The sequence below is a fragment of the Schistocerca nitens genome, chromosome 5 (assembly GCF_023898315.1).
Source record: "Schistocerca nitens isolate TAMUIC-IGC-003100 chromosome 5, iqSchNite1.1, whole genome shotgun sequence".
In the NCBI taxonomy this organism is placed as follows: domain Eukaryota; kingdom Metazoa; phylum Arthropoda; class Insecta; order Orthoptera; family Acrididae; genus Schistocerca; species Schistocerca nitens.
This window is the reverse complement of record NC_064618.1, coordinates 484140956-484155861: the sequence shown is the minus strand read 5'-3', so window position 1 is coordinate 484155861 and position 14906 is coordinate 484140956. Positions and strand designations below refer to the sequence as shown.

Here is a 14906-nt window from a genome sequence, read left to right as displayed (position 1 = left end):
ATTTATTCATTGTACTTTTTATTCAACCGCTCTGCTCCTTTATAATTTTGACGTATCAAGGATTTGTTACACAGGTAGAGGACCACAGCTTGACGCCACAGAATGCTCTGCCTCCAAGTACCACAAAAAAGAAAAAAAAGTTATCATATCTCACTGAATTTCTTTTTTGGAGGGGGGGGGGGGGGAGGAGGCGTGAAGGGGGTCTTTCATCTGTGAAAAGTTTGTTCCATTGGTCGTTTTGACGCGCCTTCTCATAGTGATATGCCAAACCTTAAAAGACTGTTATCTCCTTTTTGCTATGTTTTTGAGAATCTCGGTCGGTCAGACTAATCCGTATTTACCCATTCTCATGTTCGGGATCAACTATGAAAATGCCTGTAGAGTTAAATTAAGCCGACCAAACACTAGGTATATGTTGTGACTCAGTGAGTGCTGTGCTGTTTGCTCGCAGGATAGATGAAGTGGAGAGCGGCGCGGTGAACAACACGGTGGCTGTGGTGACGCTGCAGCACAACCACGTAGCTCTGGTGCGACAGCAGGGCTTCGTGCTGCGCAAGTGGAACCGCCTCAGGGTCGTCAACAACACCTTCGAGCAGCTCGAAGAAGACTCCATCTGGGCTCCCTACCAGACCGTCGCCGGTAAGCAGCCAAAATTACGCATTATCCCTCCCGTAAACGCCATTTTTTCTTTCACTTTCAGCGAAAATTGTGTGTAGCAGCGTTACAGCGAGCCGGATTTATTTATTATTTTTTACTGGAGAAGACGCCGTTAAAGGTATTCATTTGCAGCATATCCATTGCTTTCAAGCTTTACCAGTACTGCACAGCAACCGACAGTAGTTACACAATGTTTACCATTTCCAGAAAATAAACTACCGGTAACGCCCATTGTACCACCCCCTACAGCAAGTGTTCTGACGATTAATAAAAAATTTATCACGTAACAACATCACCATTCCCAGGTAGTGAATTATGATGTCTGCAGGAAAGTATTGCCACTGGCTGGTCATGTGGAAGTCCTAAACTACATAGATGGTATTTCGCTTGGTGTATCGAGTGGAACCTCTCTTCTGATATAAATAAATGCAGGACAAGAATCATAACAAAGGGAGAGAACTCGGCTGTAGCCGATTACAAGATCTGCGATGAGTTTCCATAATGTGTCGCAATGTTTAAACGTATAAAACTGGATGATCATCAAACTCAGTATATGAGAAGGTGAAAAGGAACGTCCTGGGCTAGAGGTTTCTGGGAGCTTCCAATGCATCTGTAAAGGAAACCGCTCGAAAGATGCTAGTGTGATCAATTCTGCAGTACCGCTCAGCTTTCTAGAGTCTTTATGATGTAAGTATGACTGTAAACAGCATAGGAACTCAGAGACACAATGTTAGGTATCGTAACAGCTTAGTAGGGGCCTTACGAAAGTGCACCAGGTGTGATCGATGAATTTTGTTTGAGTAAGTTTGGAAAATTCGAAGGAAACTGTAACAGATCTGATGCCACCAGCATATATGTCATGTAGAAATGATGAGAATAACTTTAGGATGGGGCACATATCGAGGTTTAGAAACATACACTCCATACTCAGAGTGAACGGGACGACAGAGTGAACGGAGTGATGGAGTGAACAGGGCAACACAGTTAACGGGACGACAGTGTGGACGATGCAACAAAGTGAACAGAGTGAAATAGTGAACAGGGCGACAGAGTAAACGTGGCGATAGAGCGAACAGGGCTACAGAGTGAAGAGGGCGATGCAGTCGACGGGGTGACACAGTGAATAGGGCGACAGTGTGGATGGGGAGAAGTGGGAACAAGGCAATAGAGTGAGCAGAGTGAAACAGTGAACGGGGCAGCGGAGTGAACTGTGCGATGTAGTGAACGGTGTGATGCAGTCAGCAGGGCGACAATGGGGATGGGGCGATGGTGGGAACAGGGCGACGGAGTGAGCAGAGTGAAACAGTGAACGGGGCGACAGTGTGCATGGGGCGACGGTGGGAATAGGGCGACTGGGACGATGCAGTGAACAGGGCGACACTCTGCACAGGGTGACAGTGTGAATGGGGTGACAGAGTGAACGGATCGAAAGAGTGAATGGAGCAAATGAGTGAATGGGGCAACGGAGCGAATGGGGCGACGGAGTCAATGGGGCGACGGTGTGAATACGGCCACTGTATCCTCTACCATGCTCAGTACGGAGGATTTTGCTGTAAATAGACCTAAGTATAATAAGAGAGAGAATATAAACCGTTATTTTACCTTAGTTCGTGTGCTCACGGAATAGGACAGAAAGTCGCTAATGCTGATGGCAAGTAGCATCCAGCACAGACTATGCACCCGGCCGGTGTGGCCGAGCAGTTCTAGGCGCTTCAGCCTGGCACCGCGCGACCGCTACGGCCGCAGGCTCGAATCCTGCCTCGGGCATGGGTATGTGTGATGTCTCTAGGTTAGTTAGGTTTAAGTAGTTCTATTTTCTAGGGGACTGATGACCTCAGATGTTAAGTCCCATAGTGTTCAGAGCCATTTCAACCATCTGAACAGACTATGCAGTGGCACGCAGACTTTACTCGTAGATTTAGGTGGGGGGGGGGGGGGGGGGGGATGCCACGATAGGAAACTGTGGGCGTGCCGTGCATGTGGCTTTATGTGTGTACGGCAGGTGCGCCAGTGTCGGAGCTGCGTTTCTCGGAGAACCGGCTGGGCGCGGTGTCGGCGGGCGGCCTGCGGTGGCTGGGGGCGGCGGCGGCCGGCGTGGGCTCCAAGACGGCGGCGGGCAACGTGCTGGAGGGCACGCCGTGCCGCTGCGACCTGCTGGGCGAGGAGGCGGCGGCGTGGGCGGCGGACGCGCTGCTGTGCCGGCCGGCGGCGCCGCTGCTGGCGCGCTGCCTGCGCCCCAGTGCGCTGCCGGGGGCGGCGCCGCAGCCCGCGCTCTCGCTCGCCAACTTCACGGCCGCCGTCTGCGGGGGCGGCGACGTGCTCGTCTGCCAGGACGCGCCCGCCGTGCTAGCCAACGCCGACGGCGAGGTCAGTAGCGCACCTCTGCCCGCCCTTTCATTTCCGGAGCCGTGGCACGGTCTCAGTCAAAATTAGCCGGTATCCCCTAATTTCCCTCCGCCCAACATTCTGTGCGGGACATTCGTAAGAATAACCGACACCTATAGGTTTCTTTCTTTCGTTATCTTACTAAAGAGATCCACTTCTGACCACCTGTCACCTGACCTTACCACTTCATTGGTTATGAGTCCCTGGAACTATGTCGGTGGGAACTGGTGAAACCTGACACCACGTTTAGTCCGTGATGACGTAATGTTGTGGCGTGTGACGTCATACGCACGCAAAGAGAAATAAAGCAAAACAGTGGCGATATTCATTTCGCCTTCACGTTATTTTTTAGAATACGCAACCAGTGTTAATAACAAATCTTAGTTGTTGCGAGATACTGATCTGTAGCGTCGCCTAGGGATTAGGTTAGGTTCGTCCGCAGCTCGTGGTCGTGCGGTAGCGTTCTCGCTTCCCACGCCCGGGTTCCCGGGTTCGATTCCCGGCGGGGTCAGGGATTTTCTCTGCCTCGTGATGACTGGGTGTTGTGTGATGTCCTTAGGTTAGTTAGGTTTAAGTAGTTCTAAGTTCTAGGGGACTGATGACCATAGATGTTAAGTTCCATAGTGCTCAGAGCCATTAGGTTAGGTTCAAAGATAACTGAGTTATGTTTTCGCGATACCAACGAATGTCACGTTATGGCAGCTATAATTCTTGTTGTGGCGCTTATTTTTATGGACATTGTATTTCGATGGACGTATTAGGTCCGGTTTTTCGATGACTTCAAAGGTCATTGCAGACTCGTGGTGTCAGATGCTTCAATGTTTTGAGCTTACAGAATTTCATTATTTGCGTATTCGAAACCAGTTTATGTGAACACTCAACATATCCAAACATTTTACCGCTCTGTGGGGTACAATGCAGTGTGAGCACATTTCTGTGGAATATTATCAAGTGCTTACACGTACTATGTGTATGACTGTGATGAATCTTTGTGCGGCGTGGTAATGTGGATAATTACGGAAGGAAGGAAAGGAAAAGATTGGAAATTCACAATTGGTACACGATCTAATCCTTTCACTTTACTTCATCCTGTGTCTTCTATGAATTTACAATTCTGGAAATGAATTGGAGTCTAGGTATCGTTCTCCCCCGCCCCTCCGGAAATTTTCCTCATTTCGGTGCGTTGCGAGATTTGTCACCCTTGCATATTGGAAGAATTTATCCAAGTGCAGGCAGAGAGTTAATTTTTCGTGCAATTATAAGAAGAAAACATGTGGCAAACAGAATTTTCGTTTTCTACAGGTTTTTGGTTTACTGTTGGATCAGCAACTCCCTGATTGCTTAAAGTATCCAACTCTCATATATAGAAGAGCTTCAACCTTCTGATTGCTTTTTAAATGAGTTAATGTGTTGAATATTTGACGTTAAGCATGTAACTATGTACAAAGTTTCTTGGAAGTTGCTAATTGCTGTCGCGCTTAAATACTGAATGGATATAGTTTGGGTAATTTTGGCGACTTACGCTACCTCAAGATATATACACAATTCGTAACTTTAATACTTGGGTTACTGTGATAGACCTTTGACATAGTGTTACACCTGTTACCGAGTAGATTATGACAGGATTTTAAATTTTTAAATTCGGCCAGTAATTATACGAAATAATGAAGGTCAATGTTTCGTTGCCGCTTGAAGCCGTAGATTGGTTCACTGCAACTCACATCTCAGAGCATGAAACGGATTAGCCGTCTAGTAATACAATAAGAGATCTTCTGGAGGCTCGAGACGACTCTTGTCGCATGGACCAATAGTCCACATTTCCTAGCCATACACGACGACACTGTAGACAAGGCTCTTAATAAATCTGTTCATGTAAGCAGCACGTTTTCGTTGTGGAGTTGTGCTCGTTATGCCAGCTGACCTTTCGCGGGCAGTGAGTGAGTAAGTGGTTGTGGGGTGCCCGCAGGAGTCGGGTCGGCGCAGCACGCTGGTGCTGGCGCTGGTGCTGGGGGCGGCGGCGGCGGGGGCGGCGGCGGTGTGCGGCGGCGCGTGGCTGCGACGCAAGCGGCGGCGGCTGCCCGCCTGCCTGGCCGCGCTACTGTCGCGCCGCCTCGACTCCGGCGCGGGGGCGGCGGGGGCGGGCGCGCGGCAGGCGGGCGACGGCTCGCCGGGCCACGAGTACGCCGAGCTGCAGCCGCAGGCGGGCGCCGGCACGGGCCCGGGGCCGCCGCCGGGGGCGGGGGCGGACGACGACGCGCTGCTGCCGGCCGAGGACAAGTGGACGCAGACGCTGCCCGAGGAGCTGACGCAGGAGCTGCTGCAGACGCTGCGCGACAAGCTCGACGACCCCGACAACTACAGCGAGGCGCGCGACATGATCGAGCACCTCTACGACCTCATCAAGGTTGAGGAGAGCGGAGCCGAGGAGCGCGAGACGTGAGTCTACACTCTACTCCCATTACGGTATTACGCCATCCGTCCGTTTTCCTCTCGTACTAGTACCCGTACTTCCTGTTACGCCCCCACGCAGCTCTCCGTGCTTCTTTCTTCTCAAGTCTCTTCATCTCCAAGTCCTTCTGAATGTGCTTACTGTATTCATCTCTGTCTCCCTCTACGATTTTTAGCCCCCGCCCCCCTCCCGAAAGACACTCACTTCCCATCAGTAATAAGCTGGTTGATGCAGCGGTTCTAGGCACTTCAGTCCTGAACCGCGCTGCTGTTACGGTCGCAGGTTCGAATCTTGCCTCGGGCATAGATGCGTGTGGTGTCCTTAGGTTAGTTAGGTTTAAGTAGTTCTAAGTCTAGGGGTCTGATGACCACAGATGTTAAGACCCATAGTGCTTAGAGCCATCTGAACCATCTGATCCCTTGATGTTTCAGAATGTGCCCAATCAACTTATCCCGTAACACTTTGACGGTATTTGATGTAAACAAATGTCTCTTCTTCAGAAGCGCTTTCCTTGCCATTGCATTTTATTTCCTCTCTACGTCGGCCGTCATCAGTTATTTTTCTGCCCAAATAGCAAAACTCATCAACTGCTTTCGGTGTCTCATTTCTTAATCTACACTCCTGGAAATTGAAATAAGAACACCGTGAATTCATTGTCCCAGGAAGGGGAAACTTTATTGACACATTCCTGGGGTCAGATACATCACATGATCACACTGACAGAACCACAGGCACATAGACACAGGCAACAGAGCATGCACAATGTCGGCACTAGTACAGTGTATATCCACCTTTCGCAGCAATGCAGGCTGCTATTCTCCCATGGAGACGATCGTAGAGATGCTGGATGTAGTCCTGTGGAACGGCTTGCCATGCCATTTCCACCTGGCGCCTCAGTTGGACCAGCGTTCGTGCTGGACGTGCAGACCGCGTGAGACGACGCTTCATCCAGTCCCAAACATGCTCAATGGGGGACAGATCCGGAGATCTTGCTGGCCAGGGTAGTTGACTTACACCTTCTAGAGCACGTTGGGTGGCACGGGATACATGCGGACGTGCATTGTCCTGTTGGAACAGCAAGTTCCCTTGCCGGTCTAGGAATGGTAGAACGATGGGTTCGATGACGGTTTGGACGTACCGTGCACTATTCAGTGTCCCCTCGACGATCACCAGTGGTGTACGGCCAGTGTAGGAGATCGCTCCCCACACCATGATGCCGGGTGTTGGCACTGTGTGCCTCGGTCGTATGCAGTCCTGATTGTGGCGCTCACCTGCACGGCGCCAAACACGCATACGACCATCATTGGCACCAAGGCAGAAGCGACTCTCATCGCTGAAGACGACACGTCTCCATTCGTCCCTCCATTCACGCCTGTCGCGACACCACTGGAGGCGGGCTGCACGATGTTGGGGCGTGAGCGGAAGACGGCCTAACGGTGTGCGGGACCGTAGCCCAGCTTCATGGAGACGGTTGCGAATGGTCCTCGCCGATACCCCAGGAGCAACAGTGTCCCTAATTTGCTGGGAAGTGGCGGTGCGGTCCCCTACGGCACTGCGTAGGATCCTACGGTCTTGGCGTGCATCCGTGCGTCGCTGCGGTCCGGTCCCAGGTCGACGGGCACGTGCACCTTCCGCCGACCACTGGCGACAACATCGATGTACTGTGGAGACCTCACGCCCCACGTGTTGAGCAATTCGGCGGTACGTCCATCCGGCCTCCCGCATGCCCACTATACGCCCTCGCTCAAAGTCCGTCAACTGCACATACGGTTCACGTCCACGCTGTCGCGGCATGCTACCAGTGTTAAAGACTGCGATGGAGCTCCGTATGCCACGGCAAACTGGCTGACACTGACGGCGGCGGTGCACAAATGCTGCGCAGCTAGCGCCATTCGACGGCCAACACCGCGGTTCCTGGTGTGTCCGCTGTGCCGTGCGTGTGATCATTGCTTGTACAGCCCTCTCGCAGTGTCCGGAGCAAGTATGGTGGGTCTGACACACCGGTGTCAATGTGTTCTTTTTTCCATTTCCAGGAGTGTAATTTCCACAGCATCACCTGATTTAATTCGACTACATTCCATTATCCTGGTTTTGCTTTAGATGATGTTCATTTTATATCTCTGTTTCAAGACACTGTCCATTCCGTTCAACTGCTCTTCCAAGTCCTTTGCTGCCTCAATTGCGTTCTTTAAAACGGTTTCCGCTCCTTCACTTTACAGTGAGCCATCGCCTAGTTTTATTTTTCCCCGTTTGCGTTTCTTCCAATTCCCTAGGTTTTTTCCGTTTGTCTAGTTTCTGTTTTTTTTTTTTTTTTCGATTTCTTTAGTCTGAAGTTTTTCGCGTTTGCCCACTTTGCCTTTTTTTCAGTTTGCCGGTTCTTTCACTTTATTCTGTCTCCATAGTTTTCCAATTTTTTTCTTTTCAGTTTTTTTTTGTTTCCCCTCGTTTGCGTTTTTTCCGTTTGTTGCTATTTTTTCAGTTTTTTCCCCTTGTCTAGTTTCCGCTTTTTAGGGTTGTCTACATCGCGCTTTTCATTTTCTTGCATTCGCCTAGCTTGTGTTTCTTTTTTCAGTTTCTTTCTTTCGCCTCGTCTGCGTTTTGTCAGTTTTTTTTCCTCTTTTGCCTAGCTTCTGTTTTTTTTTAAATTTAATCCGTTTGCCTAGTCTGCAGTGTTGTCAGTTTTTTACGTCCGCCGACTGTATGCTTTTTCAGTATCATCCGTTTGCGCAGTTTGCAGTTTTTTCGTTCAGGTTTCTTCCGTTTGCGTAGTTGGCAATTTTATTAGTTTTTTTTTCAGTTTGCCTGTATATTGTGTCATTAGGTCCCTTGTGACGTCGCATTCGGGAGGACGACGGTTCAATCCCGCGTCCGGCCATCCTGATTTAGTTTTTCTGTGATATCCCTAAATAGCTTCAGGCAAATGCCGGGATGGTTCCTCTGAAAGGGCACGGCCGACTTTCTTACCCATCCTTCCCTAATCCGATGAGACCGATTACCTCGCTGTCTGGTCTCCTTCCCCAAACAACCCAACCCTTGTGACGTAGTTAATTATGGGGGGGAGGGCTGTTGTTGGTGTTGCCTGCTGTTTGGAAGCGTGGAGTGAGGTTGTGCCGGCGCGGTGTTGCAGGGGCGAGGTGATCCGGCGGTCGGCGCGCGGCGCGACGCGCAGCACGGGCACGCGGGCGCCGTCGCCGCCGGTGGGCGCGGCGGTGCGCGTGTGCGGCGAGTACCTGGAGCCGCGCGACCGCTCCCCGGACCAGCACCTGTACGCCGAGCTGCCGCCCGCCGCGGGCGCGCCCGCCGCCGCCGTGCTCTGCGAGTACGCCGAGCCGCGCGACAGCCACCGCCACGCCGCCCACCACGTCTACTGCGAGCTGCCCGCCAACATGGCCGACCGACCGCTGCCTTCCACGCCCTCCACCCGCTGACACCGTCCGGCGCTGTACCACTCCGCCCCGCCGAGACGATTCGTCGTCCGGTCGTCCTCGACCACCGCGACTGCCCGGCCACTACAATAGCGTCCGCAATCGTCGCTCCAGTAGAGCGCGACCACATCCTTCACCGCGGGCAATTTCACACACCGGCGGAGCCAGAACCGCGCCCTCGGCGGTGACGTCACCGTCCTACTCGGCGCATCGTCGACGCCCGGAACGGCGCTGCGATTGCGGAAGTGCCCGAGAGTGGAGCGACCACTTGTTCCTGCTGTCTTTCTGGTACCTCTCTCCGACACTCGTCTTCCACAGCAGGGCACCGGGACTGCGTGTACCGTTTACTGTGATCGTTCGTCGTCGCCGAGTGAAGTGACCCTGGGAGTGTCGCGTAGTGTTCCTATGTGTACGAAGACTTCTTTTTGTGGCAGCCTGTTGCGCCGCACGTCCTTTGCATTAAGACTGTGAGGCGGCGTACGAAGCGCCGCCGTCCTTTAGCTGACTGTGATATGTTTTTAAGTGTCACCACTACCCGTGTTCGCGGACATCTGTTATCGCTCGTGTACCGCCTAATGCAGCGCCTGTGTTTTCAGAGCTGTACTGCTTTTGTCGAGGAGTACGTACGATCGTTTCTTTCTATTGTGATTCTAAAAGCGAAAGAAGATAATCGTGCGGCTACAACTGACGGAGAACGAAATCGTCCGAAGTGGTACAGAAGTTGCTCTATGTGAAGTTATTCTCGTCAACATTTCCTTCGTTTTGTTTAAAATGTTTAAAATAAATATCGGTGTAAATTATTTTCTCAGTATAGCACAGAAAGTGTTTACTTCGAAAATTTGTTCTCCGTCGCAACCTAGCCATTTTCTATTGGGGAATGTGTGTTGTATGTCGGAGGCTGTAAGAGTTTTCTTATTCAGAGTTATCAATGTCTTTCACGAATAACGAGGTTATTTCCGCAGTGTCATGTGTGTATCAAAGTAAATTACCGAGAGTCCTGTCCTCTGATGCGTAGGTGTGGTTCTGACTGATGTGCAGCAAACAGCGAACAATGCATTGCATAATGTCTTGCATTTCCGTTTGTATATAAATGAATTCATATATATATATATAAATATAACATGCCATTCTTGCAGCAATAAAACATTTTTATGTGTAAAAATTACGTGTTCACTTTTTCTGAAACATCACTAAACTGGTTATAATCAGGTATAATCTTTCCATCTGGCTGTTCCGTCGCTCCAAAGTATAACAGCGGCACACGCTATTTCGCTTCCTGTTGATATAGAGTATCTTTGGTATATCAGTGTCTCCTGTAGCCGAAGGAAAGACTGGCCTGTTGCATCTTTTACTCGAGTCATCTGGCTACGCACTTGGCACACCGCTATACGAGTCATGAGGCAAGAGGTGATGCGACGCCTATTGCTTTAATGAAGCAACTCCTTAACTCGGTCGACTAGCGACCTTAACGAGCTTTAATTACGTAAGGAGAACGTAATTGCAAGAAGAGCGAGTGCTATTTGGTGGCCTCATCCTAACCGCCACAAAATGACATTTGCGGTGGAAGGAACGGAGGCAAGCAGCCTAGTCTACACTTCTTTTCACCAAAGACGAAACATATAATCACGCCTGTCTCCAATTAAATTGCTCTTCTTGGTATTAAAAACTTAACTCTCCTTCCGGGGTTCATGCAAGTATTATCTGCCCCAAATAAATATGATATGAAAATACCTTATTGTATCTAAAAAAGAAAACGGTTTTACAGACATATGCGGTTTATTTATTTCATTGTTTCCGATTCTGAAATAATTACGATATTATCAAAATGTTTATGCTTAACTACTTTGTGAGTGTCGTGCTTCAGTTTCCACTAGATACAAGCAGTCGTGTAACATTGAACAAATTGAAAGGTGCACACGAAACAGATCTATAACTTGAAAAGGCTTATTTCACAGTATACTGTTACAATCAATTTTTTTTTTTTTTTTTGAGAAACTCTTTAACAACGAATCTTTATCTCATTATGGTCTTCCAAATAGATTTTTATATAATCAGATTCAGTGTAACTAATCAGTTTACTATTCGCACACTCCATTTACTTAACTTCATTGTTACGGCCTCTTATGCTGACAAACACATGTCTACACAAGTAGCATTTTAGATGTCAACCATTTCGTACTTTCTCTACATCGCTAATCTGAACTTACCGAGAGCTAAGGTTTATCGCAATGTATGCTTTTTTCTGTTCTGCTAGCTTAATTTCCTGCGCCCTTGCGTCGCTGGACACAAGTGTACACATTGATATTCACTTCGTGCATGAAGAAGTTTAAAACAAGTAATGACGCGACACTGGCTACCGTGTGCTAACAGTAACTGTTGGATCGGCCAGAGATGAGTGCAGATGAATAGTTGGGTGCTTAGACGGAAAACTGAAATTGTTGGAAGCACACGTGATCTGAGTGCCACTAGGTGTTTACTTGACTTGATTCATCAAGTCCGAGAGAGTCCCTTGAACAGAGCCTAGTCGTCATAAATGAACACATATTTGGGTCTGTCTAGTGTGGCACTGAAACTGTACGACACCACAGTAACAATGAGACAATGCTATACGTAACATGGACTAAGTAGGCAATCATAAAACTGCTTTCTAACAATGTTATCAATATTAATGGTCGTTCATTTAGCCAGTACTGACAGGAATGTACTGTATTAGTGGATCAGTGGAAATTTACCCAACCACAAACAATTTGTTGGTGGATTCCTCTCGATCCTAAGATATTTTCGCCTCTAGCAATGCTTTGCACAAGCTAAAAATTCCAAGCTGCTCTCTGATTCGGATTCTTAGTGAAGTTGGAGCCTCTCCCTCTAATTGGCACTGTAGATGGGTTTGCAGGGAGCAAAAAGGTTAACCTATAGAAGCTTATCCAGGAACACTAGCGTCTTGAAACGCAGTTGTTCATAAAGTAACTCGCTCCTTATACCTAGTCCCTGTTGTCCATGCGTGAATATAACACCTGACTTTCTCGTTGGCGTAAATCTACTGAATAATTTGGTATAGTATCTTTTTTAGGATCTTCCGTTTGCACCTGGGATCATGAAGGAGCATCTGAAGCTGAAGAATATCAGTAACAGGCCCTACACAGAATTTTTGTTTTTTAAAGGAAACCATGGTCTGTAGTTGGCTGTAATATTCTTTATTAACTGTGTGGCCTACTACGGAACACGTTTTCATTTACAAAAATTTTAGAGGCTGGCTCCACACAAAAGCAAAATTAGAATTTTCGTAAATGCAGTGAGTGAAATTCACGAAATAAAAAGGAATTGCATCAGGGAATAACATACAGTGGAAAGTCTTTGAATCCGATTAGGACACAAAAAAAGAAGACACCTTCCGCCTGTGCTTTGTTCTCGAATGCTGCCGTGTCTTTTTCGGGCAGCGAATGCTGTGGAACCCCGTGACTACAACCTTGATCCAGGATGCTCCTTAGAAGGAGCGCTGTGTCCAGAAGATAAGAACCGCACCAGACGTGTCTCCCTTCGGCGAAAAGGTGTCGGCCAAATATGGCTGAAACCTTGCGGCAGGGACAATTTTGACTGAAGTACTTGAAGACCAACGTTTTGCAGAGCATGCAGGCCTAAAATATGAACAGGCGACAAAGTTGATTGCAAAAACAAGTCATAAGCTTCATCATTTGAAATTTATAAAGTCGTATAACAAGCTGGGTGACCTAGTTCATAGATGGTGGGGAAAGCAATGACACACTATCTCCAACAGACTACTAAAATGCTGCACTGTTCACTGCCCACTGTTTTCATGGCTGCCTTACTCTACTGTTACATCTATACGTGTATTTCGTAAGCCAGTTCTTCACCGTCCATTCATTAATGGTGCACTAAATCGCGAGGCGTTTGTAGGGTTGCTTCGCTCTCCTACAAATTTTAACAGTAAACTTCCGCGTGATGTTCAACGCTTCTAGTAGCGTCTGCCATTGCGTTTGGCTGGGGGTTTCCTCGCCGCTTTCGCGCTTACTATTTACTTTATTTATTTATCGTATGGCAGTACATATACAACTATTACGAAACTAATATATGTCAACATTTAAACACAGCTCTCCAGCATAAAATAACACAAATGACAACAGCTATATACGAATATCAAGGTCTTTTATGTATTTTATCACATTACTCGGCGCTGTCAGGAAATCTTCGAAATCCTTGTAGGCACGAGAGGGACATGTTGATACAAGATGAGCAACTAACTTCTGTCGTTCCCATGGTGATGAAGATGCTGTTCAGGGCAGTCCAAATTGCCCGAGGCCGGTCGAATCCAGGGGGTTTCTTCTGGGTGCAAAGAAGTTTCAGGCATTGTGGAGGACATTTTTGTTGCCAGCAGCGTTTCCATTCATCGATGGTATTGAATTCAGTTTCCATAAGGGTTTGCCGGCCGGAGTGGCCGAACGGTTCTAGACGCTACAGTCTGGAACCGCGCGACGGCTACGGTCGCAGGTTCGAATCCTGCCTCGGGCATGGATGTGTGTGATGTCCTTAGGTTAGTTAGGTTTAAGTAGTTCTAGGGGACTGATGACCTCAGAAGTTGAGTCCCATAGTGCTCAGAGCCATTTGAACCATTTGCACCATAAGGTGCACCATAAGAGTGGGATGTGTGAATACACCGTTCCATATTCGAAGGTCGGTGTTATCACCAAGCGTCTGGTATTCACGCAGTAGCGCGCTCTTCCGTCTGGTATTAGGAGGTGGACTGTGGATCAAGATAGGTAACCAGTATGTGGGAGTACATCGTATTGACCCATTAACAGTGTGCATGGCCTCGTTAAGTGGTACGTCTATCCTATCTACGTGTGGAATATCAAACCAGAGAGGCGTACAGTACTCTGCTGCTGAGTATGCCAATCCGAGTACTGATGGCCGATGAGTGCCTGCAGACGATCCCCGACGATTGCCACGGAGATTATCAACGACGTTATTTCCGCTTTTGAGTTTAGCAGATATTTGTGTCAGTTGCTTCTTAAAAGAAAGTGTCCTATCTAACGTGGGACCGAGGCATTTTGGATGCATGTTATGATGAAGTTTGTCTCCCTCGAAACAGATATCGAGTACTCTGGGCTTCAATATATTGGACAGATGCAAACATGAAACTTCCGTTTTATTTGAGTTTGGTTGTAAACTCCATTTACGGTATTACTGGTTTAAGATGTTTACATGAGAAATTAGGATTTTTTCAGTTGTTTTCAAAGGTTCTGTGTTGGGTAGCTATGACCCAGTCGTCCACATAGCCAAATTTTCTGGACAGTGTTGGATATATTAAGACAGGGGCGAGGACGGATCCCTGTGGTAAGCCACTATTCAATACTTTTGGACAGCTAATATTTTTCCTGTAGTTACTATAAATGTCCTTCCAGCTAACATGTTGTCAATTAGTTTGGTTGACCGTCTGTGTGGGACAAGTTATAATAATTTATATAAAGTAGTCCATGCCACCAAACCGTGTTATATGCTGCAATTAGATAAACGAAAGCAACAGATGTTTTCTGCTTCGCTTAGTATCCTGCTGCAATAAATGAGCTTAAAGATAAGACTTGACTTGTGCAGCTCCGTCCTGGTCGGTATCCAGCTTGCTCAATAGAAAGGTTCTGAGAGATGACTGGACTAATCCGACTGTATAGAATTCTTTGAAGGAAGTTGTAAACGGTGCTACTGGGCGATAGTTCTTAGGCTGGTCTGATGCCGTGTCGAGCTTTAGTATTGCTACGATTTTTGATTGTTTCATTTTTTGCGGGACTGAATCCGATATCGTAAGGCCAGAGAAGACATCCGCCAGTCATCTTGTAGTTCCCACGACCTGTAGAAGAGATTTTGGATGGATTCCATCATTTCCCAGTTACTTTCCAGGTTTTAGATTTCTAAGGACAGCAGAAATTTCAAATACAGATAAAGTTCTTGAGAACTCAGATTGTTCATTAGTGTTCTTT

The 14906-nt window shown here is 48.1% G+C and overlaps 1 protein-coding gene across 1 annotated transcript in view; it reads left to right on the top strand.

The window, feature by feature from the left end:
- LOC126260544 (uncharacterized) overlaps positions 1 to 10072 on the top strand; it is a 74397-nt gene extending 64325 nt beyond the window's left edge. The window contains exons 5-9 of the mRNA XM_049957879.1: positions 452 to 639; positions 2660 to 3024; positions 5009 to 5062; positions 5108 to 5478; positions 8619 to 10072. Coding sequence (XP_049813836.1) covers positions 452 to 639; positions 2660 to 3024; positions 5009 to 5062; positions 5108 to 5478; positions 8619 to 8919 — 1279 coding nt within the window. The 3' untranslated portion in view covers positions 8920 to 10072. The remainder of the gene's footprint in view (positions 1 to 451; positions 640 to 2659; positions 3025 to 5008; positions 5063 to 5107; positions 5479 to 8618) is intronic.
- The last annotated feature ends 4834 nt before the right edge of the window (positions 10073 to 14906 follow it).